The 25,098-nt window shown below is 46.2% G+C and overlaps 1 protein-coding gene across 1 annotated transcript in view; it reads right to left on the reverse strand.

The window, feature by feature from the left end:
• The window catches only part of DNAJC2 (DnaJ heat shock protein family (Hsp40) member C2), a 630,220-nt gene that overhangs the window by 192,056 nt on the left and 413,066 nt on the right, over positions 1-25,098 (reverse strand). Inside the window, exon 11 of the mRNA XM_069628062.1 lies at positions 20,368-20,456. Within this exon, the coding sequence (XP_069484163.1) occupies positions 20,368-20,456 (89 nt within the window). The remainder of the gene's footprint in view (positions 1-20,367; positions 20,457-25,098) is intronic.

Consider the following 25,098-nt stretch of genomic DNA (forward strand, 5'->3'; position numbering starts at 1 on the left):
GGGTGCAAGTAGCATTAACAGATTTTAACGCCATGCTACATGCCAAAAAAACTTTCTTTGCCATAGCATCATATTTCTTATCGTCCCTGTCCTGTGGGACGGTAGGGTAAGCCGTCTTGACATCCGTAGAAGATGCTGCCTGTACCACCAGACTTTCTGGGGATGGGTGTTTTGACAAAAACTCCGGGTCTGTAGAAGATACCCTGTATTTTGTAGACAGTTTTTTATTTACTGCCGGGACGACATCTGGGGTTTCCCAGTTCGTCATAATCTTCCTCTGAAGAGCTTTATGAAAGGGCACCACAGGATCCTCCTGTGGGCCTTTGTCAAGAATATCCGTGAGGTCATCTTGTTGGAAAGACTGTGAAGGTGCAGACCACCCCATAAACTCTGTGATCCTGGCCATTAAGGCTCTATAGGGGGTTTCAGCATGCTCCCCCGGGTCTGGCCTAGCAAACTCCACCTCAGGGGAAGTGTCTAACCCACTTGCCTCATGTAAGGAATCATGAAGATCCTTTAACCTGCGTTCTTCAGAGGAAAACTCCTCTCTAATTGGGCTAACAGGTCCCTGCAATTCAAATGTGTCTTCCTGTTCAGACAATTCACCCTCTTCCATAATTGAGGACATAGTTCTCAATTGTTCTGAACTCATAAAGGTTGTAAACCCCAACTCCAAGGCAGAGGGTGCCAAACTTGTCATAATCGGCCTCGAAAACTATGTCGTCGACGCCGACGTCGAAGGCTTCGAGCGTGGCGTCGAAAACAAAGGCGGAGGCCTCGACCTCGACAGAATTGGGATTCTGCTCGACAATCTAGACGCCATCGTCATCGAAGACCTGGGGATAGTCACTGGGTGTGTCGTAACCGTGACTTTTCTTGGCGTCGACGCCGGTGTCGAAGATGGCGTCGAGTCGACAGACCCGTGTGTCGAAGGTCCCTTTGACAACGGCGTCGAAGACATCGACCTCGGCGTCGACGGAACCTTCGAAGAAGGTTTTGAGGTCATAGTCCTACTCGAGGGTTCGAGACGCGCTCGAGAAATTTCCTTCGCCGGGTACTGCGACTCGCGGCGTTTTTGACCTTAGGGTCTTTCGACCAGAGCATCGCTCTCAGCAGTCTTCGAGGGGGTCGAGGCCGCTTTCTCGAAGACGCACATCATATTTTTGCGGAATTCCTCCCATTCAGCCCGGGAACTATGTTTTGTGGGGCAAGGGATTCTCTTTGGAGAAACAGAGGAAGACGGAGAAGGGGATCTTCGACGTCTCCTCTTCGAGTGCTTCGATCTCGAGGAGTGATGGGACCCACTCCGAGACCTGGAGCGCGAATGGTGACGAGGAGACGAATGTCTCGACTTCGTCGAGGAAGAAGCTTTAAAAGTCTTACCTTTCTCCAGCTTCCCCCTACGCTCCTTCAGGGCCTTAGCTGTCATGGACATACAGTCCTCGCACTCCGAACAATGGTGTTCAGCTCCCAAACACCACAGACAAACTCTGTGAGGGTCAGTCAGCGACATCTTTTTCCCACAATCTCGGCATTTTTTGAAGCCGGACCGAGGAGTTGTCGGTTCCGACGAAGCCATCGAGTACGGATCGAATAACTCGAGGTAAATGGGATTAACCTGACAAAACTGAGCAACGGTATTCCGAGGCACTGAGTAAGCACGGAAAAACGGAACTGAGCAACGGACGTTGCGCGCAGCCTTTATGGGCAGGATGACGTTGACGTCGATACGGCGGCTGTCGAGGGACATCGACTCGGAGGACGTCGACGCGCAGCGCCCTCTAAAGAAAAATTTTCCGAGGCCAGCAGAGCTGGAAGGAGATATCTAAGATAAGGAATACGTCGGAGGACACAATCCCTTCGAAATGCACATTGCATGTTAAACATAGCATGTCACAGCTTTTGTTTTCGAAACTTTTGATTCGAAACTATGACTATGAACCAAACCATATTTCTATAGTGTCCATTCACATTGGGACGCTTCAGAAGGCGAACCCATAGTAGTTTGGTATTATAATATATGAGCAAGTGGCAGTTGGCCAGAGCACAGAGTCACCGCTCTGAGTACACGTAACCAAGTCAATAGATGAGAGAATTCCATTAGGAATGTTGGTGAACGCCTCAATCCGGCGTATTCAGCATGTTTTCAGGAACCTACTGATTGCATTGTCATCATTTATTCATGTTTTTCCTTATTTGATAAGTGTCAGTGCATGTATGCTGACTCTCCCAATTGTTACTATGATCTGTGATAGTACCCATTTACCCTAGGATTTATCTGAGCCTTCTTGTATTTAAATAAACCATTTATGTAAACAATACATAGTGTTTCAGTGTTTCTTTGGCCCCTATGTATACTACAATTTCTTTGTACTGATTCTACAGCCCCCTTTCCCTCTTAAGATAAGCCTGGCTTCTCGGGCTACGCTACCATATACTCAGGTGGTACAGCCTTATATTAAGCATGGAGTCTTGTACTGTCGCAGTTGAATGGCTTTACTATATCCTTAGTTGGACTTAAAAAAAATGGTCCTAACAGTATATTCACAGTCTGTCCAGATTCTTTTCAGAAGTGCCGTACAGCAGTGCATTGCAATAGACGAATTTGAATAGCCCAATTTGAAACAGATAATGGTGCATGCAATGGTGAGCAGGCTGTCAGAGGAGAGGAATGGTTTGCTTGCATAGATACATTTCGTGGAGTAGGCTGCTGTGGAGGCGATGGGAAAGATGATCCCCAACATGTTGAGGGAAGCATCAAGGGCAAAGCCCAAGAGTTTCATAGATGAGGACACGGGTGTCTTGTGTCCGTCGATATTGAAGGATTGAAAGTCAGGGTCTAGTTTAGAGATGCATGATGGGGATCCAACGAGGAGGAGCTCCGTTTTCACGTTGTTGAGGCAGAGCTTGTGTGATGCCATTCACGATTGGATAGTTTCATAGATGCATCTACTTTTTGGGAGTATTAGGCGTAGACATCAGTGAGAGGGATGAGAATCTGCGTGTAGTTCGTGTAAGAGATTCCGATGGCATCTAGGAGGTCAAAGACAGGTCTGGTGCAGATATTGTACAGTGTTGGAAAAACGCAAGATCCTTGCAGGACACTGCAGGTGATTGGTGTGGGAGCGGGAGACGCCTCGCCAGAGAAGACTAGAGGTTGTGTTGGCAAGGAAGGAGGGGAGTCATTGAGTGGTTTCAGGGAAGAAGTGTGCAGCCATGGTGAGGTGCTGGCATTTGGTCTGGTGATCAACGAGATCGAAGGTGGTAGATAGGTCCAAGAGCATGAGTAGCGAAGGATTACAGGCATTGTTGGCGATGTATACCTGTTTTGTTTATGTCAAAGAGAGCTATTTCTGTCCAGTGACTGCGACTGAAGCCTGTTTGGCTCGGGCTGATAATGTGGCGAGTTTCCAGGAATTCTTGGATTTGTAGGTAGGCAGCTCTGTCAATTCTGAGGAGCCAGGAGACTGTGGTAATGGACAGATGTCGCCTTTAAAGCGTGAAGGTTTGAGCCCTTTGATGAGGGAAGCCAGGTCATGATCAGAGATGGCGTGGAAGGAGAATTATGGGGTGTGAGATGGTTTTCTGGTCTGAGACGTGGGCCAGCGTGCTAGGTTGGAGAGGAGAGTAGGCTGTGGCAGTGGCTGCAAATTATGAATAATTATGAATATTTGTATTAGTACCCAGCGAGCGTCAATGAGCTTGTAACAACCAGGCTCATTGACCCTCACCGGAGCATTACCCGGCCGACAAAGACTTACCTGACGAGGGAAGCGGCGTGCATCCCTCTCAGTTCCTTTTCATTCTTCCATCAGGCCGCCACAGAAAGGGAGAACGGACTACTAAGCGTCTTGCAACCGAAAAAAAAACACTATTAGTACCCCAGTCCAATTGACTGGGGTACTAGTAGCAATAAGCCCTGAGCCAGGGGGGCATTACTGTGTCAAGTAATGCCCCAGGGCCTTTGTTCACCAGGGAAGTTACCCGACGTGGTAATGCCCCCTCAGGCTCTCTGGCTCGAGGCTTATTGCCTAAATATTGAACACATGCAATGTACCATTTTACGCAAACCCATACCTTGCACCTCAGCAAGCCGACTCAACATTTATCTCATTTTCCACTGTCGCAAACATGGCTAAGAGCAATGCCAGTAGTTAGGATTAATTCCAAACCTTCCGGGCATCACCCCTTTTGTTTTGCGTAGGTCACCTCGAATGGGACGGGTATGCCCAGACGTGGGTCCCGTGCCTGCTGGGCTAAGAGACCCAAGCTACTCCTCACTGATGAGGCCCAATAAGGTCTAAACATGTTTGGAGATGTTTTTGGTCTTGTGCAGAAGGGATGTGACCAAGAAGTTCGGGCTGGACTGCCCCTTTTGGGGTGGGACCAAGCCGGATTTGCATATGGTATTTCCACTTTTGTAATGGCTCGGCAGGTGAAAAATTATGGTCTGGAGGGTTGCCCAGAGTAATGCCAGAGGTTGGGATTAATTCCAAACCGTCCAGCCAACACCTCTTGTTTTTTAAGAATAAGCAAACTAATTGCACCTTCCATGCATTACAGAAGAAACTACCCGCAAACGCACAGGTTTGACTGTACTAAGCTTGGAAAGAGCGAAAGCTGTAAAAGCAGGGGAAATTCTACTTTGGGGTAGGCTGGAAGGGCGATGAGGAATACTTGGGAGGAACATCTGGTCGAAAGAACGTTAACAGTGGTAAGTAACTTGTTCTTCGAATGGATTGTGTCCAACGTATTCCTCATCTTTGCTAGACCCCCAAAGCAGAGTTTGTTTTGGTGTGGGAAATAATAATTTAGTTATTAATGGTTTCCATGAACCAAATGGAGGACAGCTTTTCCAAAACTTACATCCTGACCGGGGCAAGACTCAAGGCATTAGTGTTTTGTGAACGTGTGTATAGTAGACCACATAACTGCCTCTCAAATGTTTTCTATCGGGAAACGCCTTCGCAGAGCTGTAGAGGTAGCCATGCCCCTGGTGGAATGGGCCCTTAAGCATTCTGGAGGATCCTTGCCCGTCAGCCTGTAGCATTCTGAAATTGCCAGAATGATCCATCTGAATAAGGTCTGTTTAGTCACAGCCTGGCCCAGTTTGTGACATCTATAGCCTATAAAAAGCTGATAATAAATACGAAGTTTGGATAATGTAGATATGTACAAATTTAGAGCTCTACGTGGATCCAATCGGTGTAATCTCTCCTCCTCTTTGCCAGGGTGAGGTGGAGGATAGAAAGTGGGCAATACCATTTTTGTTTCTACATGCAAATCTGAAATGATAAGTAAAAATGAAGGCTTAACCCTCAAGAACACCTTATCCTTGTGGAAAATAGTAAAGGGTGGCTTGGATGATAGTGCCTGGAATTCACTCACTCTATGGGCTGAAGTTAATGCCACCAAGAGGATAGTTTTAAATGTTTGCAATCTTAACGGACATGAATGTACAGGTTCAAAAGGTGCACACAAGACATTTTAATACTAGATTAAGGTCCCAAACAGGAACCTGGAAAGGAGATAGGGGGAACACATTGCTGAGTTCCTTTAGAAATTGTGTCACCAGTGGGATCTCGAAATATAAAGATTCCTGACGAAAACTTCAACATAGATAGCGCTGCCAAATAGTCCTTAATTGTTCCAATCTGGAGCCCCAGATTGGCTAGGTATAGTAGAAAAGATAATACTTCTGGTGTCTTGCATAGTAAAGGGTATACATTCTTGTCCTTGCACCAGCTGCAGAATGTGTTCCAAGGGCAGCAGTACAAGGACTTTGTTGCTGGCCTTCTGGCCAAAAACAAAAACTCCATTACGTCATCCGGGAGGTCCCAATCCTTGTATCTCAGCCTCTCAGAAACACTGCGTGAAGGCTGAGTGTCTTGACCTCTGCATGGAGAACCCGACCCTCCTCTCGCGAGAGAAGTTAAAGTCTTTGTGGAAGACATATTGGAGGGCAGATGGACATGTCCAGAAGGTCCAGGTATCAAGTCCTCCTGGCCCAATTCGGGGCAATTAGGATAATGCGTTTCCCGAGCTTTCTCAACCTCCTGCTCACATGAGGAATGACAGGGACTGGAGGAAATGCGTATAGGAGTGGAAATTCCCAGTCCACCACGAATGCGTCTTCTAGAGCTCCTCTTGGAGGAAATTCCCTGGAGCAGTACAGTTCGCACCTCCGGTGGACACTGGTCGTGAACAGATCCACTTACGGGGTTCCCCAAAGGGTGAAGATCTCTTGAAGGACTTCCTGAGCTAGCTACACTCGTGGAAGACTCTGCTCCTGTTAGGCAAAGTTTGAATGCAGTACCCTCTGGGAACATTAAAAACAACTATGACTACAGGTATAGGCAACCCAACCTTTGGTATAAGCTTGTACTACACAGTTCTGGTAGTGTGTTGAGCAGCCAGGCTTATCTCAAGAGGGGAAATGTGGGCTATAATGGAGTTACATAAAGATTCACAATTACAGGTATTCAAATAAACTCTTAAACTCAAGGTTTCTTGCATAAACAATACATAATTTATCACTCAGTTATAAAGCCTTCTTCAGAAGGGAGCAATAGAATGGTAACACACAAATATACTTCAATACTGTACACTTTGAGTTTCGGAATCAGACCAGGCCCTTTTGGGATGGCCCACAGACACAACCTACACCCACAGGTGACTTCAGTAACAAGGGTGCTGGGGACATTAATATCTTACTGTTGGCATTCAGAACACTCTTTAAAGTTGGTAAAAGGCAAAGGTTATTAGAACACAAGATACCACAAATATCCTTAAGCAGTGCAGATACTTTTAGAGTTCACTAGAAGAGTCATTCAATTCAATAGGCTAAGCAAAGTCAATGGGCAAAGGTCTTGGATAGGATAAAGCACTTCTGGCAAGTAATGGAAAAGTCTTTGCACAAGTTTTAGGAGTCTGATGAAATGTAGGGCCACAAGCGGATTAAACTTGTGAAAGTTACAAGCACTTCTAAAGTAAGAGGTAAATTCTCTTAGACTTGTTTTACAGTACCTTCGTAAAGCAGAAAAGATGCAGCTGGTGACTTCTGTTCCTGTGCAGCACTGCAGATCTTGCTGTTACTGGGCCTCAGTAGTGAGGACAAGAGGGAGGACGTCGGGGGACTCCTGCACTGCACCAGCCATGTCAAAACTGGTAACCGGCAAACTTTACTTTCAGTGGCCGTTTCACGTTTCAGCTCCTTGCAGTTACAGCAAATAGCAATAAGCGTGGTTCCTGGCTATCAAGGTGGACTGTCCTCACTTCTGGGTTCCGCACTCTGCTAAGGGGGCTCAGGATTGGTCACTCCTGCTTCGTGGGAGTCCGGAGGATCTTCCAAAAGCTTTAGGCCAGCTTAAAAGTAATGCACACAATCTGGTGTCCCTCTCCCTGGCTATACGGTTTCCAGCAGCACTCTCAGGAAATTCAACCAGCTCAGAGATGGGTGTCCAGGTGGCTTACTTTGGAGTGGATTAGTCCCACCAACTCAAAAGGGAGAAGTCGTCCTTGCAGGGGCTTCTCTGTCAACGTGGTCTTGGCAAGTAGTCACTGCAGCAGGGCTTCACCAGGCAAACCAACGGTCCAGGAGTTGCAGCAGGCGTCCTCTTCAAGCTCTTCTTCGGTTCCTTTGTCCAGTGGTCGACTCTGCCTTCCAAGCCAAAAGACTTGCCTTTTATTCAGTTCTTTCCCATTAATTGCAGCCTAGCTGTCACTCATCCAGCAGAGTGGCTTCCCCTGCCGGACAGCCATCCAGCCAATCACCAGAGTGTGCATTCGGGTCTCCTAGGAGACTAAGCACATGGAGTTTCGGGCACCTCCCTCACTTCCTGTCCCCACCAGACTTGCTGGAGCCAGAGGCAGGCTTCACTCGTGAATCCTGCCAAAGGCAAAACAAACAAAGGGACCAAACCTAGTTTGGCACGCAGAGTAAATCTCAAGAAGGACCTAAACGACAAGAAACAGCGAAAAAAGAGCAGGGCCATTGTGACAAAAATGGCACCCATGGGTGCTTTAGTGAGGCTGCGAACGCAGCCTGCGGTAACAACACATCACAGTAGTAAAAACGAACCACTGCCACCAGCCATTAATTGTGTAACGGGTAACATAAAAAATGTTACACGAGAAGCTAGACAAAGGGGCTACTAAGTATCCCCTCCAGCATTCTATGGTAAAATGGTGTGTGTTGAGTCTAGAGAGTTACAATGTAAGTAAAGTCAATTTCACTTTACTGCTCTTGGAAACAGCATTTGTCCAAGCGAAAGGAAATCTGAAAACTCTTACCTGTGTCACTGCACAAAAGGTGCTGTGACACAATGCAAAAAGATGCCTATGGAGTTTGTCAGGCTCCACAAACCATAAAAAACAGAGTTAAAATCACATGAAAATACATGACAGAGTGGGAAATAGGGTTTCCCTCTCTCCAGGGAAAAATGAAAAAGTCCTAGAGTCCAGCAAAAGTGCTGGGGGGTCTCTGAGGTACAGAGGGTCTGTTGTCTGAATTAGAGCCCCTAGAAATTGTTTGACTTGACTGGGGTCTAAGCTGGATTTCTTCTAGTTGATGGAGAATCCCAGACTGAATAAAAGGTCTATTGTCTTCTGAGTGTTCAATAGGCATGTTCCGTAGGACTCTCCTGTTATAAGCCAGTCATTGAGGTAAGGGTAAAAACGGGACGGATAGTATGCGCAGGTGCGCTGCCGCTACTGCCAGTACCTTTGTAAACACCCTTGGCGCAGAGGCAATGCCGAAGTGGAGTACTTTGAACTGATAGTGTTTGTCCTCTATCATGAACCTTAGGTATTTTCGGTGCGCTGGCAACATTGAAATATAAAAATATGCATCTTTCATGTCCAGTGTTGCCATGTAATCCCCCTATTTCAACAGCGGGGTTACTTCCTGTAAAGTGACCATACAAAACTTTTGTGGTTAGACTAACTTGTTCGCAAGTCTAGCACAGTGCGCATGGTGAGATCCTTTTTGGGTACAAGGCAGAACACTGAATGAATACCCTCGTTTACCTGTAGAATCGGGACGACTTATATGGTGCCCTTTCCTAGAAGGATCTCCACCTCTTGCAGTAGGATACGTAGGTGTTCCGGAGTCAGGCGTCTTGATTTTGGCGGTCTGAATTGAGGTGGTCAGCAACATTCTATGCAGTACCCATGGGTGACTGTCTTGAGAACCCACTGGTCTGTAGTTATCCCCTCCCATGCCGTAAGGAAAGATGTTATACGCCCCACGACCAGGGTGGCATGGGAGGGGACCTGGATCTGAAGGACATTTCGGACCAGAGGCCGGGGAGCCCCTGGGGGTAAACCTTGGCCTCTACCCTTCCCACGTCGCGGTCCTCTGGGTGGATAGGAGGTGGAGGTATTAGGCACTTGTCCCGAATTCCAGTTGTTCCCAGCACCATACTCGTTTCGGGGAAAGCGAGATTGCCCTCGAAAGGACCGGCAAGAGTCGCACCCTCTCTGTGGAGAGGGTTTCTGGGTAATCTGTTGAAGGTGCTTCGACCACTGCCTTGCCAAACAGGTTGGTTTCCTCAACGAGTACTTCCTTAAGGCCTTCTTGCAGCAGGCTCCACTGCATAGGTTCTGGTACTTCCTTAAGGCCTTCTTGCAGCAGGTTCCACTGGACGTTTGCATAGCTGGCCAATGGCGTGGTGTTATTGGCTATTCTCGTGGAGAACGCAGCAGCAGTTATGATCCTCTTCCACAGTGCATTCAGTCTTTTGGACTCTTTATCGGGTGGTGCCCCTCCTGTAGACAGGGGGACACCAGCCAGTTTTCTAGTAGTGGTAACTTGATGTAGGCAGGGTCGTTCGGTCGGAGAAGGACGAAACAACTTGTCCACCCTAGGGTTCACCGCCATGGTTTGAGCTGGCATCAACAAAGAAAGTGCCAATCTCCTCTTGACAGAGTTCAACAAAGGGATGGCCTGACTGGCCGGAGGTTTTTCCTTGAGGATGTCCTCCACAAAATCAGAATCCGGCAAGGCCTCTTGTGTGGCGATCAGAAAATGTTCAGCCGCCTTTTTTAAGATGGAGTTAAACGCCATTTGATCAACCACAGGTGAGGCTTGGCAGACTGCGCTAGCACCCTTTACTTTGGATTTCCCAGTCGCAGGCTGCGGCCGCGGTTGCGGGGAAGGCTGCCGATCATACAGATCAGCAGATCCTGTCGAAATTTTCGACGGATCCGTTGGTGCTTTGGTGTTTAGTGTTTACATTGTGTGTGCCCCTATCGCCGTTTTTTTCCCCCCCATAACATGACTAGCGTCGTGCCTGTTGGGGAAAAGCGCTGCGGACTGAGAACCGTCCGGTCAATGGCATCCGAAACGAAGGCCTGGTCATCGCTAGTCCCTCACTTTCGGCGGTTGCAGTGGCAGGAGATGGGCATTCGCACCCGCGACATGCCGTTGTCCCCCCATCGCTTTAGACAGCGCTCCTTAATCGTCTTGGGGCGAAGGAGTTTACAAGCCGCACAAGCCGCCTCGTTATGGTCGAGGGGAAGACCGTTGTTGCACTGTGGGTGCTAGACTTTCCACTGATATTTGGCCCTGCACGAGGGACAAAATATAAATGGCGTCTTGTCCATAGCGCAAGACAGGTACAGCGATGACAAAACCCAGGGAACAAGAGGGTGAAAGAAAAAATGCATACTTGTAAAGAATATGTCCACCCCGACCCAACTCTCCCTACTGTACAGGCCGGCCAGAAGGCCCGGCCACGTGGACGGCAGCGCCGGCCGGATCAACAGGCATCGAAAGTCTGCAGCAGTTTTCGGTGTTGTACAGCAATCAAACGTCGAAGTGACTTAACGGGAATAATGACCAAAGTCGATAATTATGACAGTAACGCTATCTCTATGTAAGAGCTCTGCATTAGGGCGACCCGTAATCTGGGCGGAAAAAAACAATCTGGGGGACCTCGATGCGTGAGGGATTTTGGGTACACTACACAGACGATAGGGATAGTGTTACAGAGACGCCTATGCCGACGTCCCCTTTCGATCCTCGAAAGACAAGATGCAATACTCTGCGGTTACCACTGGATGTCGGACCATATGCACAGCATGTGATTCAAAGGAGATTAACAAGCATCAGAAAAAAGTAATCAAAAATATGAAGTATAAGAGACTAGTCATTGTTTATTTGTAAGCACAGACAAGTTAAGTGCTTCAAAGGCTGGAAGGGAACAACGGAATACAGTTGTCCTTCTCGGGCCTTGAAGATTCTGAATGATCATCCAACAATAGCTAGCATGCTAGGCTGGAGGCATATCTACTAGTGAAGTGCTTAGCAAAGAGTGAGGGGAGAGAAGGGGTGAGGGAGGGGGGGGTGAGATGAACATACATATCGAACTACAGTGCTGGCCTGGCAACATAGATTGCTTGGTGGTTGGTCATCCAATGCAGGAGTTATTTCAAGCACGACCGAGCTAGGGAGGGAACACAGAGGGAGGACCAGACAGACAGAGCTGCAAGGCTTAGAACTTTCAAGTCAAGTTCGTGCAAGTGCGCAAAACAGGAGGTGCGTAGGAGGGGGAGGTAGACAAGGGCGTCTTAACTCTACCTGGGTTAAGTGCAGAGAGGTTGCCCCTCTCATGGAACATATTGCAGTAGTGCCAGGCAGACTGCAGAGGCTGGAGGCAAGTGCAGGACTGGCCGGGGAGCCTGTGACCTGTGAGTCTCTGAAGGTGCCCCAGGTGACCAGTCAGCTAACTGAGCAGGTGGGGGAAGAGAAGGCAAGGAGGGGAAGAAGCGAAGAGAAAGGAGGTTAGCAGGGGAGAGGGGGAGAGAAAGTGGAAGAGAAGAGGGAGGTCTTGAGGAATTTCCAGAACTTAAGGCGGTCCGGCTCAAGACGGAGAGAGGAAGGTAGGGTGTTCCAGAGGGAGGCACCTGCAGATAATTATCTCCCCCAATTATCTGTTTGGAGAAGCAGCTCACCCGCAGAGAGTTGGAGGATGCAGAGCAGAGGGCTCTATAAGTAGAGTATTTGGGAAGAAAGCGTTGTAGATAGTAAGGGCCCAGGCACAAGAAAGCCTTGGGGACTATGCAGAGGGACTTGACCTTGATCCTTGCAGCCACAGGGAGCGAGTAGAGTGATTACAGTGCCGGAGAGATGTGGTCCCTGGGCTTGAGACCAAGAATAAGACTTGCAGTTCTGTTCCAGATACGTTGAAGAGGTCGGAGAGAAGAAGTAGAAAGATTGAGAAAGACTTGCAGATTGGAGAGAACTAGGGCTCTGGAGACAGTGAGCCTCTGGGGGAAGGTAAGAAAAGGTAGATTACCTCGGAGGAGGTGCAGGTGGTAGTGTGACTTTTTGAAAATGTCACAGATGTGATAAGAGAAGTACAGAGTAGAGTCGAAGAAGACGCCCTAGTGTGATACAAAAGTGGTTGTAGACCATCCCAAGTGGGAACCTACCCATAGAACAGGTGTTAAAATGGATTTCTAAAATCTGGCTTGGTGGACAGATTTTAGGAAGCCGCCCTAGTTACAGTGAACAGGGGAACTCTGGAAGTTAAGCAAAACCAATCAAGGTAAGCGTGGAAGAGTGGTCAAGGCTACGTCTTAGGAGTGGTGAGTGGGGTCAGAGGTCCACAATGATTCCACACAGTGAAATACACACGAATGAAAGCCCTAACTTTAGAAGTCAAACCCTAAGTTGAATGGGGACGGGTGCCCAAGAGTTCACAAAGTACCTTTAGAAGTTGAGAAACAGTAGGGAAATGTTCCTGTGGGTATGAAGATTGTTCCAGAAGTCTTTCAAAGGGGTTTACAGTTAAGTGATAAAAGTTTCTTGGCTTCTAGAGTAGCTTTTTCAACTACGGTTAAAAAGCAATGGAATGGAATATAAATCCAAAGTTCTTCACAAACTTTATAATGGAGGAGATAGGGGAACCGGTAAGCATGGAGACTGACTGCACTTACTCTGATTTTCCCAAAGGACTTGGCAGGTCGAATGGGGGCCTCTGGAGGTAGGTTTTCCCACCGTTGGATCCAGTAGAATCTGCCCAGGAGTTGCGGGTGCAATCAAGTTTCTGGTCAGGTCTAGGAGCAGAGTGCAACCCTTTCCAGTGAATAAATGCAGCCAGCACCGATGATGCACGACTCTTCAAACACTCTACAGATGGGGGATGGCCAGTTCCAGCAACAGTCACCGCACACAGACGACAGAAGGCGTCTCACTAGTCGTGAACAAAGAAAGCCTTCCAGAACAGGACACATCGATGTTGGGATGCTGAAACTTGGCAGGAAAACAACTCGCAAGACTAGCTGGAGACCACTGAAGTCCCAGGCAAAAATGCGGAACGGCGACTCTTCTGAAACAGTAGCCCTAAACAGAGCCTGTCAGTCAGTACTCCGGGTGGTCCAGGGAGGCTTCCGAAAGCTCCAGGCTTGTGAGAAGGCGTGGAAACGGGTTGGTCCCATCAGTTCAAAAGGTTGCAGCACCAGCAAGGGTCTTCGCAGATCAGTAGCCAGACAGGGCTCCACAGGGACAGCAGCAAGAAATGGTCGCCAGGCCTCTTTAGAATTCGTCCTTGGCTCTTCTGTCATGTGCATTCCTACACCGGATACTTGCCTCCTCTTCTGATCTGCTGGTATGGCTGCAGGACTCCTCTTATCACAAATTCAGGTGAGTGATCAGACTCATCCCTTCAATGGAAAAATCTGCCCCACACATGCACACCAGCAGCAGGGGTCCAATCAGGGACCACTGTGGGTCTGACTCATGCATATACTCTCAGACATACTGGGACCAGTATGTGGATTGGGATCAGACAGTCCCAACCCATTTCCTGGGTCACAACACACACTAGCCGCAAAACCACAACTTTCCCAGGCCAATGCATGACCATAAAAAGACATTCCTGATCTGTTAAGGAAGAAGGACAAAGAAAAAACAAAATATCTCGTGGCACAGCCACCTTAGGACACTAGCCACAGTTAGTAGCCAAACGTGGTAAGCACAAGAGAGCCAACTACAAATATAGCAAAAATAGTAAAAATGTTACTGCTGCCACCAGCTTGTCTTTAGGCACATTTAAAACTAACCAAAAATCCCTTTGATGCAAGTCTAGGGTGATACAAAAGTATGCCCAAATCACTACATTGAACGATATTTTGTGCAATATGAAAAAGTTACCCAAACAGATAACATGTAAAAAGACAAAAGGAAAACAGTTTCCCAGTACTGACAGTCTGAAGGACTGGTTTACCCATGACAAATTAGCAAAAAGGCCAGGGAGGCAAAGCTGAAGGCGTCACTTCTCTGTAAAAAGTCAGGACAAGATGTAAAACTAAAGCAAAACGTTTGGGGGTACATGGAATATGGAGGGAAAGTTAATAGTAATGAAATGTACAGTTCACTCAGAAAAGATTCTGTTGTAGGAATGAAAATGGTTATTCACCACCAGCAATAGCAGTTCAATACTTTCATAGGCTTATAATACTTTCCACAGGCCACAGGGTTTTAGTAGTCCATCCCTAACTAATTAGGAGTTCTTCAGAGTCAGTTTGAATGGGGGAGCGAGGGGGGGGGATGCAGGTAAGGCAGCAGCAGACAAGCTAAAGTATCCGATTAAAAGTAGAATGCTTATGTTGGTCATAAAGTTATCAGGGACATTGTTAAGGACTCCCTATAGGCGCACAGGCATTAGGCCTGGGGAACAGTATGGGTGAACACCCAAACATCGGAATCAGAACTCCAGTAACACAGGAGCGACAAAATGGCTTGAGGTAATAAGTACTACCCCAGAGTGCCACAGTACCTTAGGAATGATGAAGATGCAGCTGGATTCTTTCACAGTGCTACAGCGGTGGACCCAGTCTCCTGTTCCTTGGCCGTGGTGATGAAAGGCAGGACTCTGGAAGGGATGTCGCATCAGCTTCCAAGAGAAAGGACTCTCAGCAAGGAATTCTTCACACTCCCACGTCGGTCTGCAGGTTTAGTGCCTTTTAACAAGCTCCCAGGAAGAAAGTTAACTGCCTGGTCAATTCGCCTGGATTCTCCAGTCCTGCACTCTGGAGTGGGGACTTTGAGGAGGGGGACCTTGTCTCTGGAGGCCCAACTTGAGCTGACCAAAGTTCCTGTAGGATTTCACAGGAAGACGATGCACTGCAATTGGGTCGGAGATTCCCTGGTATTGCTGGTTTGGAACCCCCAGGAAGGTCACAGCACATCGTAGGATGGCTCGTGCTGCAGGTCATCTTATGGCTAGCTGGTCGACCCAGCCAAAGGGAAGGAGTCTTCCTCTTCAGAGCTCCTCTGTCAAAACAAGTACATCCTGGACAAAATCCAAATCTTACAAAACAATGCACTAAGAACCGCTCCAAACATACCCAACAAAGAACATGTTTCAGAAATTAGAAGAGAAAACCATTGGCTGAAGATAAAAGTTAAGAGTCCTTCTCAAAACAGTGTCACTCACATTTAAGTGCCTTAACAATTCAGCTCCCCCTTACTTAATTGAGAGAACTGTTAAAAAAGACTTCCACCCGCCCCTCTAGAACGAACATGCCTTCTGTCCAAACTACCCAGATTCAAGATAAAAAAATCTGGAGGAAATAGCTTCCCAGTGAAAGCTGCCCAGTCTTGGACTGCATTACCGATTGCTCTTAGCGCAGACCAATCCTTCCTTAGCTTCAGACGAAACATTTTAAACTGGCTGCGAACTAATGACATTTGACCCATCCTTTCTGCACACTAACATGCAACCTTCTCACTCCCATGACACACTTTGCCTGAATTAATACATTTTACTGAGTCCTGCTTACCCAGCACCTACCTAACTTTGCCACCTAATGTATATCACTACTGTTTATCTTGCACTAATCTGTTTTCCATGCAGCTACAGGCAACCTGTCTAATGTACAGTATTGCTGCTTATTTTGCACAATTATCTGCTTCCTGTATATATATATATGTAACCTGTTTGACCATGTAACCCAAGCTTTAATTATACTTGTATTAGTTGCGCCCAGTTACCCCTGGGTTCGGTGCGCCTTACAAATTAATAAACAAACAAAAATGGGGTCAGGACAGCAGTGGTCTCTTCACGGTTACAGGAAGGGGCTGCAGGTGTCTCTGGTCGTCTTCTTCAGATCTTCGGTTCCAGTAATCAACTTGCCTTCTGCCTCAGGAACCTCACCTTTTATCAGAATTTCACACTCATCCTCTGCAAACCAAACTCGCCCTGTAGTTTACATAAAGGGCCAGGTGGCTGTCCAATCGGGACAACTTCTCCCCCCCGGTGGGTACTGGTTCCTTTCAGGCACACCAGAAGGCAAAGGATAGCAGAGTTTCGGGTGGGCTACACAAAGGGTTCCCGCCGAAGACAAAACTGAAATCAGGACCTCCTCCCCCCAGGATGGTAGAAGGGCCAAGAAAGGACAACCACACAAGAAATGTCGAAAAAAGAAAGGAGCCACCATGTTGGAACCAAGGTGACCATAATGTGTATAGCTGCAGCTGTGAATACAGCCTGCGGGCAAAAATAGCACATTAGTCGGTAGAACACGTCCACTGCCACCAGCCATAACTATAGGGTTGTTACTGTAACACAAATGTTACAGGAGCGGAGAGAAAGGGGATACTAGGTATCCCTGCAGCACTTGGGCTAATCTCTCAAAAGGAAAAGCCAAGAAGGTTCAATTGTATCCCTCTAACCTTGGGAACAGTAGTTCTTAAGGGAAATGAAATATAAAAAGGAGAGCCCAAAGGGCTCCCAGCAAAACTGCACATAGGGTGCTGTAAAAGTGAAACACGGATGCCTTTAAAAATGATGGAGGCAAGTATGACTCCATAAAATAGAGTAAAAAACACAATGAACAGGGCTCCCATGATCATAGCAAAAGGAATGGATGAGGGGGGAAAAAGGCTCCCCTCATTCACAAGAACAAGAAAAAGGTCCAGAAGTCCAGCAAAAAGTGCTGGGGGTCTCACTAGGAGAAGGGATTAAGCATAAAACGGATACATCTCCCCAACAGTATCTTATGAAGTCCCTTTGGGTAAACTGTTAACACTGGAGAGGGCCATTTTTACTTTGTACTTTATACCTCGGCTTTCCGGCTGTTACTATCTTGTTTTGCACTGCGCAAACTATAATTTAATGAATACAGAAATATGCCATGGTTTGAATTTTCTGAAATTCGTTCTTGACGGATAAATATTTTTCACCATGGTGACCTCACTTGTTAAGCAGATAGGTTCTTGTGAAATTAATGATTTGATGTCTGCCTATATGATGCTATGGTACAAATTGTGAAATAATATTTCCTCATTCTTGTGGAATTTTGCAAACTGTGATGAAATCCAAAGATTGACTGATAACCCCAACTAAGTGATATGAAACATGGAAGATTGTCTCTAGAAAGCTCAGCATGAGTTAAATTACCATTGACTTTGGGCATTTTAATAAGCACTGTTTGCACGAGTGCAAATGAAATTGCGTCAGGAGACAAGTCCGAACTAACCAAAACATCAGCCCAATACAAAAAGGAAATATGCCTGGCTAAACACAATTCTTACAACAAACGTATATCTAATGGCAATTCCAGTATGTAGGAATTGTTCACCAAACGAATTAAGAGTCACCTATTCACACACCTGATATCTGCACCAAAAACAAAATATGGTGCTCAAAAATCCAATAGGCACTGTCCAATAAAGTAACCACTCTACAGAACAACATAGCCAAAAAAAGCTTCCCTTAACTTATTACTAGAGCTGAATAACTCAGCCCCCCTGCTCCATTGAGACACCACCTGACCAACTAGCTAGATTCTACTTTACGAAAACTACTACACTTGAGGTAGAAAAAGTTATGTCACTGAAGCCCTCCAATTGCCAGGGTGACCTTTGCCCAGCACAGATCACAAAAGACGCTGCAAGAGATCTTGCTCCTTTTATTTCCAAACTTGTCAATGCCTCATCATTCCCGGCAACTTAAAACAATCTTGGGTGCTCCCACTGCTAAAGAAGCAGACATTAGACTGTTTAATTCCCACTAACTACCGTCCCATCACGACGGTACCCTTCTTGCTCAGAATACTGCATAAGATTGCCTACACTCAGATCCAAAAATATTTGGAACTCCACAATCTCCTGGAAGCAAGACAATCAGGCTTCTGCCCGGTTCATAGTCATAATGTCGAAAAAATAATATCGAAATACAAAAATGTCGAAAAAAAAATGTCGAATGTAAAAAAAGTCGAAAATACATACATATAATAGGAAAAGTCATAATTTCGAAAAAAAAATGTCGAAAAAAAAAATCGAAAACCCAAAACACTTTTTTTTTTTTTTACCCAGATAGTAACATTTATTATGGGGGGGGGGTCCCCCCCCCAACCCCCCCATCCCAAACCCCTACCCCAACCCCCCCCCTCCTGCCCATCCCCCCCACCCCCCATAGATATACCTTTAATTATTTTAAAAACATCTTTAATATAATATTAAATAATTAATTAATTATTAAAAAAACCATCCCAAACCCCTATCCCCAACCCCCCCCATCCTCCCCATCACCCCCACCCCCCACGGAAATACCTTTAATTATTTTTTTTAAAAAAAGTTTAATAAAATATTTATTATTAACATATAAAATCGAAAAAAGTCGAAAAAAGTCGACATTTTTGTTTTTCGAAATTATTGCATTCGACATAATGACTGGATACCCTTCTGCCCCCTGCAAGGAACAGAAACCGCCCTCATTGATTTGAAATCCCAGGTCGATGAGCTAAGAGAAAAGGCAAAACGGCTCTCCTCCTATTACTAGACCTCTCATCCGCATTCGACCTGGACTCGATGGCCCACTTTTCCACAGAGGCCATCAAATGGATAGAATCATTCCTGAGCGACAGAACCATGAGGGTCTTCACCCCGTTAGCAGCTGCGGACCCTACTCCAATCAGGTGCGGTGTCCCCCAGGGCTCTTGTGTCTCCCCTGCATTATACAATATATTCACCAAGCCCGTTTGATGATTTGGACCTTCTGGGTATCACCTACACCAACTATGCAGATGATACTCAGATTCTCCTCCCACGTTCCGGGGATTACGACAAGGATTTGGCGTTGGTGAATAGAGTATCTCATCATCCAGGGACGGATGGCTATCCCCGGTCTATGCCTGAATGATGACAAGACCGAGCTCCTTATCTTGGGCACGCACTCCAACCTAAAGAAATTAGGCCAGGAGTTCTCTTCTTTCACTATTGATGGGAACCTCATCAAGGTGGCCAAGGAGTAAAGCCCCTTGGCTTCTACCTTGACTCTACCCTCTCCTTCAACAAACAGGTGTTGTCAATGGCCTCGGCCATCGCTTACACCTGTAAACTCATTAGGACAGGCAAACCCTTTTTGCCGAATGACAATTGCATGATCTTAGCCAGAGCCTTGATACTTTCTAGGCTAGATTATTGCAACACCCTCTACAATGGCGCAAATAAATTAATCATTCAGAGGGTACACATCCTCCGAAATAATGCCCTAAAAGCTGCTCTGGGTGTGATCAGAGGATCACACATCTCAGTGACTATGCGCCAACATAACTGGCTGTCGACCCAAAACAAAATTCTCCTAAAAACTGCTTCCCTCACCCATAAAGCACTTAACAATGCTGCCCCAAGCAATTTTATGGATAGATTCCACAGGAGAACATCCATCAGACCTTTGAGACTTAGTAACAGGAACTGCCTCACCATTCCCAGATTCAGACTCACTAAGGTAGGTGGCAATAGCTTTCCTGTGAAAGCTGCCAAACTCTGAAACTCTCTGCCACATACACTCAGGGAAGATCAACCATACCTGAATTTTAGAGGCAACTACATCAACTGGCTCAAATCCACCAACCTGTAGGCCTGGCTACTCCTCGGTATTATGTATGTATAGTCAATCAAATATTCTTAACCTAAAGTTTGCTGTATATAGATTTTTCTCTGTGTATAATCTGATCATCTGCCATACCCTTGCCCATATCATGTAACATTGTTTAATTCGCACACATGTATCCTGTGTATAGATTTCTCTCTGTGTATAATTCTGATAATTTGCCATACTCTTGCCTATATCCTGTAATATTGTTCAATGTGTACATATGCTGTATCCTTTCCTATGTTTTTTAACAGATAATTTAAGCTTTGCATCTGTCGTAATCTGCTGCGCCCTGATACCCCCGGGTCTGGTGCGCCTTTGCATTAAAAATGAATAAACAAACAAAAGCAAATGCAATGGCGCGTGTGTAAATTGCAAATGTTTCATAATCCGTCCTCAGGTTGTGATTCTGCCAATTTCAAGTACAATGGTATTAATGTACACACAAAATTAACAAGTGAGAGAACAAACAGTAACATACCCAGTCAGCTCAAGGCGATCACACAGTTTTTCTACCTCTTCCATCATTTTAACGCTCTCTGTCTCATTGTCAGAAAAATAATTCCAGTTCTGCAGTCAAAACAAACAAAATATATGAATTGTACAATATAATAATTGAAACGCTTAATATTTTTCCATGTGAAACCATCAAAACTATATGAATCAACAATTAAACTAGATATTTTTAACATGTGTAAACTTGATACATCGAGTTTTACAAAAAAAAAGAAATCATCACTATTTAATTTACCTGCACACATTAATAAAAAGAAAATATTTCTGAGCTCCATACAGCAAAGCATTGCACATCTAAATAAAACAAAAATATCCACAAATAAAGTATGCAAAACATCAAAAAGGTCAACAAGGGAAATTAATTCAGTCAGGTTTTAGAGACCCTGTAAAAAAAATGATTGCACATTTTAATTTCAACCATACGTGCTCACAGTCCACCCTACCCTTCAACCACTCCCATGGGCCCTTCCAAAGATGCACGTCTGGAAATGCATAAGTAAGAATATATTCCGAAGGGAAAACTTCACAGATCAGTAAACAGTGAATTAAAATCAATATCTGTACGTTAACTATTGTGAATATACACCGGATAGCGATTCTTTATAGTACATACAACAGAATGCACTTATCCTGAACTATAGGTGGTTGGGTCGCGCAAGCACAGTCTGCGCGGAGGAAGGCTTTTTGCTGCATGCCTTGTTTCTACACTTATGACAACTCTGCTGCACTACGAGCTAATAACCACTTGGAACACGGAGCATGGAAGTACGCTGTGCAAGTACAGTCTGCCTGGAGGAAGGCTTTTTGCTGAATGGCTTGTTTCTTCACAGACGCTTAGGAAAGATTTTCTTTTTGCACCTTTTTTTCCCTCCATACATTCCTATGGCACCCCCAGTCTTTCTGCTTATTTTTGTAACCCTAACCTGACTTTTGGCGGTCTTTACTTCCCTTGCCTGTTTTGCTCATTCTTATGGGGAAACTGACTCATCAGTACTGAGAAACGTTGGCTCTCTTTTGGAATTCTTGTATTTTTGCAATCGCACACAAGACCTTACAGTGAAGAGCAGTTGGGATAAATGCAACTTTTTCCCTAATGGCTTTTTGGTTTCTTTGTCAATGTACCTAGGACAAGCTAGCGGCAGCTGAGTGATTTTTACCGTTTGTGTGATATTGTTCTCACTGCTCATCCCATGACACAAAAGAACAAGTTACTTACCAACTGGTAACATTCCTCCAACGTATTCCTCATCTTTGATAATAAAGTCCAGCTTCAGCAAAAATTGTCTCAGCAGAGGGCGCTGTCCGTCGATGGCGTTGGATCGATGTCCCTCGAAGGCCTCTGTCGAGGGTGACGTCATCGGGTATACAAGTTGCACGTGTGGCACCCGTTGGCCTCAGTTCTGTTTTTCCCTCCGGTTCGTGTTGATTGTCAGTGTAGGCAGGCAGTAGACAGCCCTGCGAGAGCTGAAGTTGTAACCACATAGGAAATTCTACAGAGGGGTAGGATGGGAGGGCGATGAGGAATACATTGGATGAACATCCAATCGAAAGAACGTTACCAGTTGGTAAGTAACTTGTTCTTGGAATGGATTGTGTCCTCCAACGTATTCCTCATCTTTGATAGACTCCCAAAGCAGTATGCAGAATTTGGTGGAGGGAGTAGAATTTGAGATTGTCAGCATTTTATAAGGGCGAATACAGTACTGCCTTACCAAAGGCAACATCCTGAGAGTGGGAAACATCTAGTCATTCTTTGTGGATGTTTGCTGTGATGACCATGTTGCAGCATCACAGATAGATTAGGTACACCCCTTGATGACGAAGAGGCTATACCTCTAAGCCTTCTGGCGGGTCCTTGCCTGCCATTTTGTAACATTCCGAGATGGCAAGTTTAATCCACCTTGATAAGGTCTGTTTTGAAACAGCTTGACCCAATTTTCATATGGTATACCCAATAAATAGTTGGTCATCCACTCTGATCTTGGAGAATCTAGAAATATAAAAGCTTAAAGCTCTTTTAGGGTCCAACCCATGGAGATTTTCCTCCTGGGGGGGGGGGGGGGGGGGGAAGAAAGCCGGCAGAATAATCTTCTGATTCAGATGGAAATCAGATACAACTTTAGGTAGGAAGGAGGGTCTTACTCTCAACACAACCATGTCCTTGTGGAACATGGTATAGGGGGGCCTGGAAGAAAGTGGCTGCAACTCGCTCACTCTACGTGCAGATGCCAATGCGACCAATAATATGGTTTTAAAGGTTAACAAGCTCAATGGGCATGTGTGCAAGAATTTGAATGGGGCACACATTAAAAACTTTAGAACCAGATTAAGGTCCCAAACTGGGACTTGAAAAGAAGAAGGTGGGAAAACATTTGGGAGCCCGTTTAAGAATTGAATCACCAAGGTAATTTTAAAATAGGAGCATTCTTCCGAAGAGCGCTTGAAGATGGAAAGCACTGCCAGGTAACCTTTAATGGTCCCAACATTGAGACCTTTATGTGCCAATGGTAAGAGTAAAGATAACTCCTCTGGAATTGAACATAGAAAAAGGATAAACATTCTCTTCCCTGCACCCGTCGCAAAACTTGTTCCAATGGCAATGGTACAGGGACTTTGTTGCTGGCCTTCTTGTCGAAAGCAACACCTCTATGACGTCATCCGGGAGGTCTGAATCCTTGTATCTCTGCCTTTCAGAAACCAAGCATGAAGGCTGAGTGTTGACCTCTGGATGGAGAACCTGTCCTCCCCCCTTTGTGAGAGAAGATACTCTCTCTGCCGAAAATGAATCGGAGGACAGATGGACATGTCAAGAAGGTCCGGGTACCACGTTCTCCTGGCCCAATCCGGGGCAATTATCATGCGTATTCCTAACAGTCTCAACCTCCTGATTACTTGAAGAATGACGGGGATCGGAGGGAACGCGTATAGTAGTGTGAACTCCCAATCCACCAAGAACGCGTCTCCTAGAGCTCCTGTCGGAGGAAATTCCCTTCAGCAATACCTTTCGCACTTCCGGTTGACTCCGGTTGCAAACCGGTCTACTTGAAAGGTTCCCTAAAGGGCAAAGATCTCTTGAAGGACTTCCTGAGCTAGTTCCCGCTCGTGGGACACTGCACCCTGCCTGCTCAGAGCGTCTGACGTCGTGTTTTCATCCCCGGCGAGGTGAACTGCTGATAAGGAGATTCCTTCCTGAATTTCCCAGTACCACAGCTGCATTGCCTCTCTGCACAGTGGTAGTGACCCTACAACTCCTTTTTTGTTGAGGTAATGCATGACCACTGTGTTCTCCGTCATCAGGACATTCTTTCCCCGTACAGAGGGCAGGAAGGCCTTCAGTGCTAGTCTGATTGCCCCTCAGCTCCAAAAGATTGATGTGTAGTTTAGACTCCGATGGAGACCAACGACCGTGGACTGTCAGATTGTTGTCGTGGGCTCCCCACCAGTGAGTGAGGTGTCAGTCACTACTGTAATCTCTGGCAATGGTTGCCAAAAATGTTCTCCTTTCAGAATATTGTCCTTGCAGGCCCACCACAGGAGATCCTGCATGACCTTGCTTGGAACCTGGAGCAGGTCCGTCATCCTTGCTGAGAATTGGGACCATTGAGTTCTCAGAGCCCATTAAAGGGATCTCATTCTCAGGCAGGCTTCCGGCACCAGAAAAATGCAGGATGCCATGAGGCCAAGCAACCTCAAGAAATCGTAGGCCAGAAAATTTTGGGCGCTTTGAAATTTGGAAACCATCTGAAGAATGTCTTGAGCCCTCTCCTTGGGTGGCAAGCGCTTTCCCAAGGATGTGTCTAATACAGCTCCGATGTATTGGAGCCGTTGGGAAGGTGCTATTTGCGGCTTCTTTAAATTGAGGGATAAGTCCAGTCTGTGAAGGGAGTGGCAGGTGACCTTCAGATGATCCAGGGCTTGCTCAGGAGAGCTTGCCCTGATCAGCCAATCGTCCAAGTAGGGGTAGACATGAATCCTTCCTCTACTGAGATACGCTGCCACCACCACCATCGGTTTGGGGAAGATCCCCTGGGCGGAGGTCAAACCGAATGGCAGGACTCGAAACTGATAGTGCGAGCCGCCAACAGTGAACCTCAGGTATTTTCTGTGCTGGAGATGGATCAGCACATGAAAATAAGCATCCTGAAGGTCCAATGACACCAACCAATCCTGGAGTTGGAGGGCCTGAAGGATCTGAGATAGAGTAACCATCTTGAACTTGTCCTTCCTGGGGAACTTGTTCAAGTATCTCAAATGGAAGATGGGTCTCAGTCCTCAGTCTTTCTTGAGGATCAAAAAATATGGGGAATACCAACCCTTGGTTCCTCTCTGCTAGAGGTAACGGTTCTATAGCACATTTCTCTAGCAGAGTTAATATCTCCTGCACAAAGAGCGGATCTGGGATCATCAAAGAGTGTTTCCCTGGTGGATTGTTGTGAGGCTGCGCTAAGAATGGATGGCCTTAACCTTGGGCTATTGTTTGTTGAGCACAGGCATCTGGATTGTCTCGCCATTCTTCCAGATGTTGTGACAGCCTTACCCTCACTGGTGTTTCGTGACGCAAGCTCTCAAACCATTTTGAGGCAGTGGCTGCAGCTGCTGATGGCAAGGAAGCTGTACCTGGAGCTGGCTTTGCACTTTTTCCTCGTCCGCCACAAGGGTTTCTTCTTTGGCATCTTTGACTGGCCATTCCTCTCAC

The sequence above is a fragment of the Ambystoma mexicanum genome, chromosome 12 (assembly GCF_040938575.1).
Source record: "Ambystoma mexicanum isolate Mex_15411 chromosome 12, UKY_AmexF1_1, whole genome shotgun sequence".
Lineage (NCBI taxonomy): Eukaryota > Metazoa > Chordata > Amphibia > Caudata > Ambystomatidae > Ambystoma > Ambystoma mexicanum.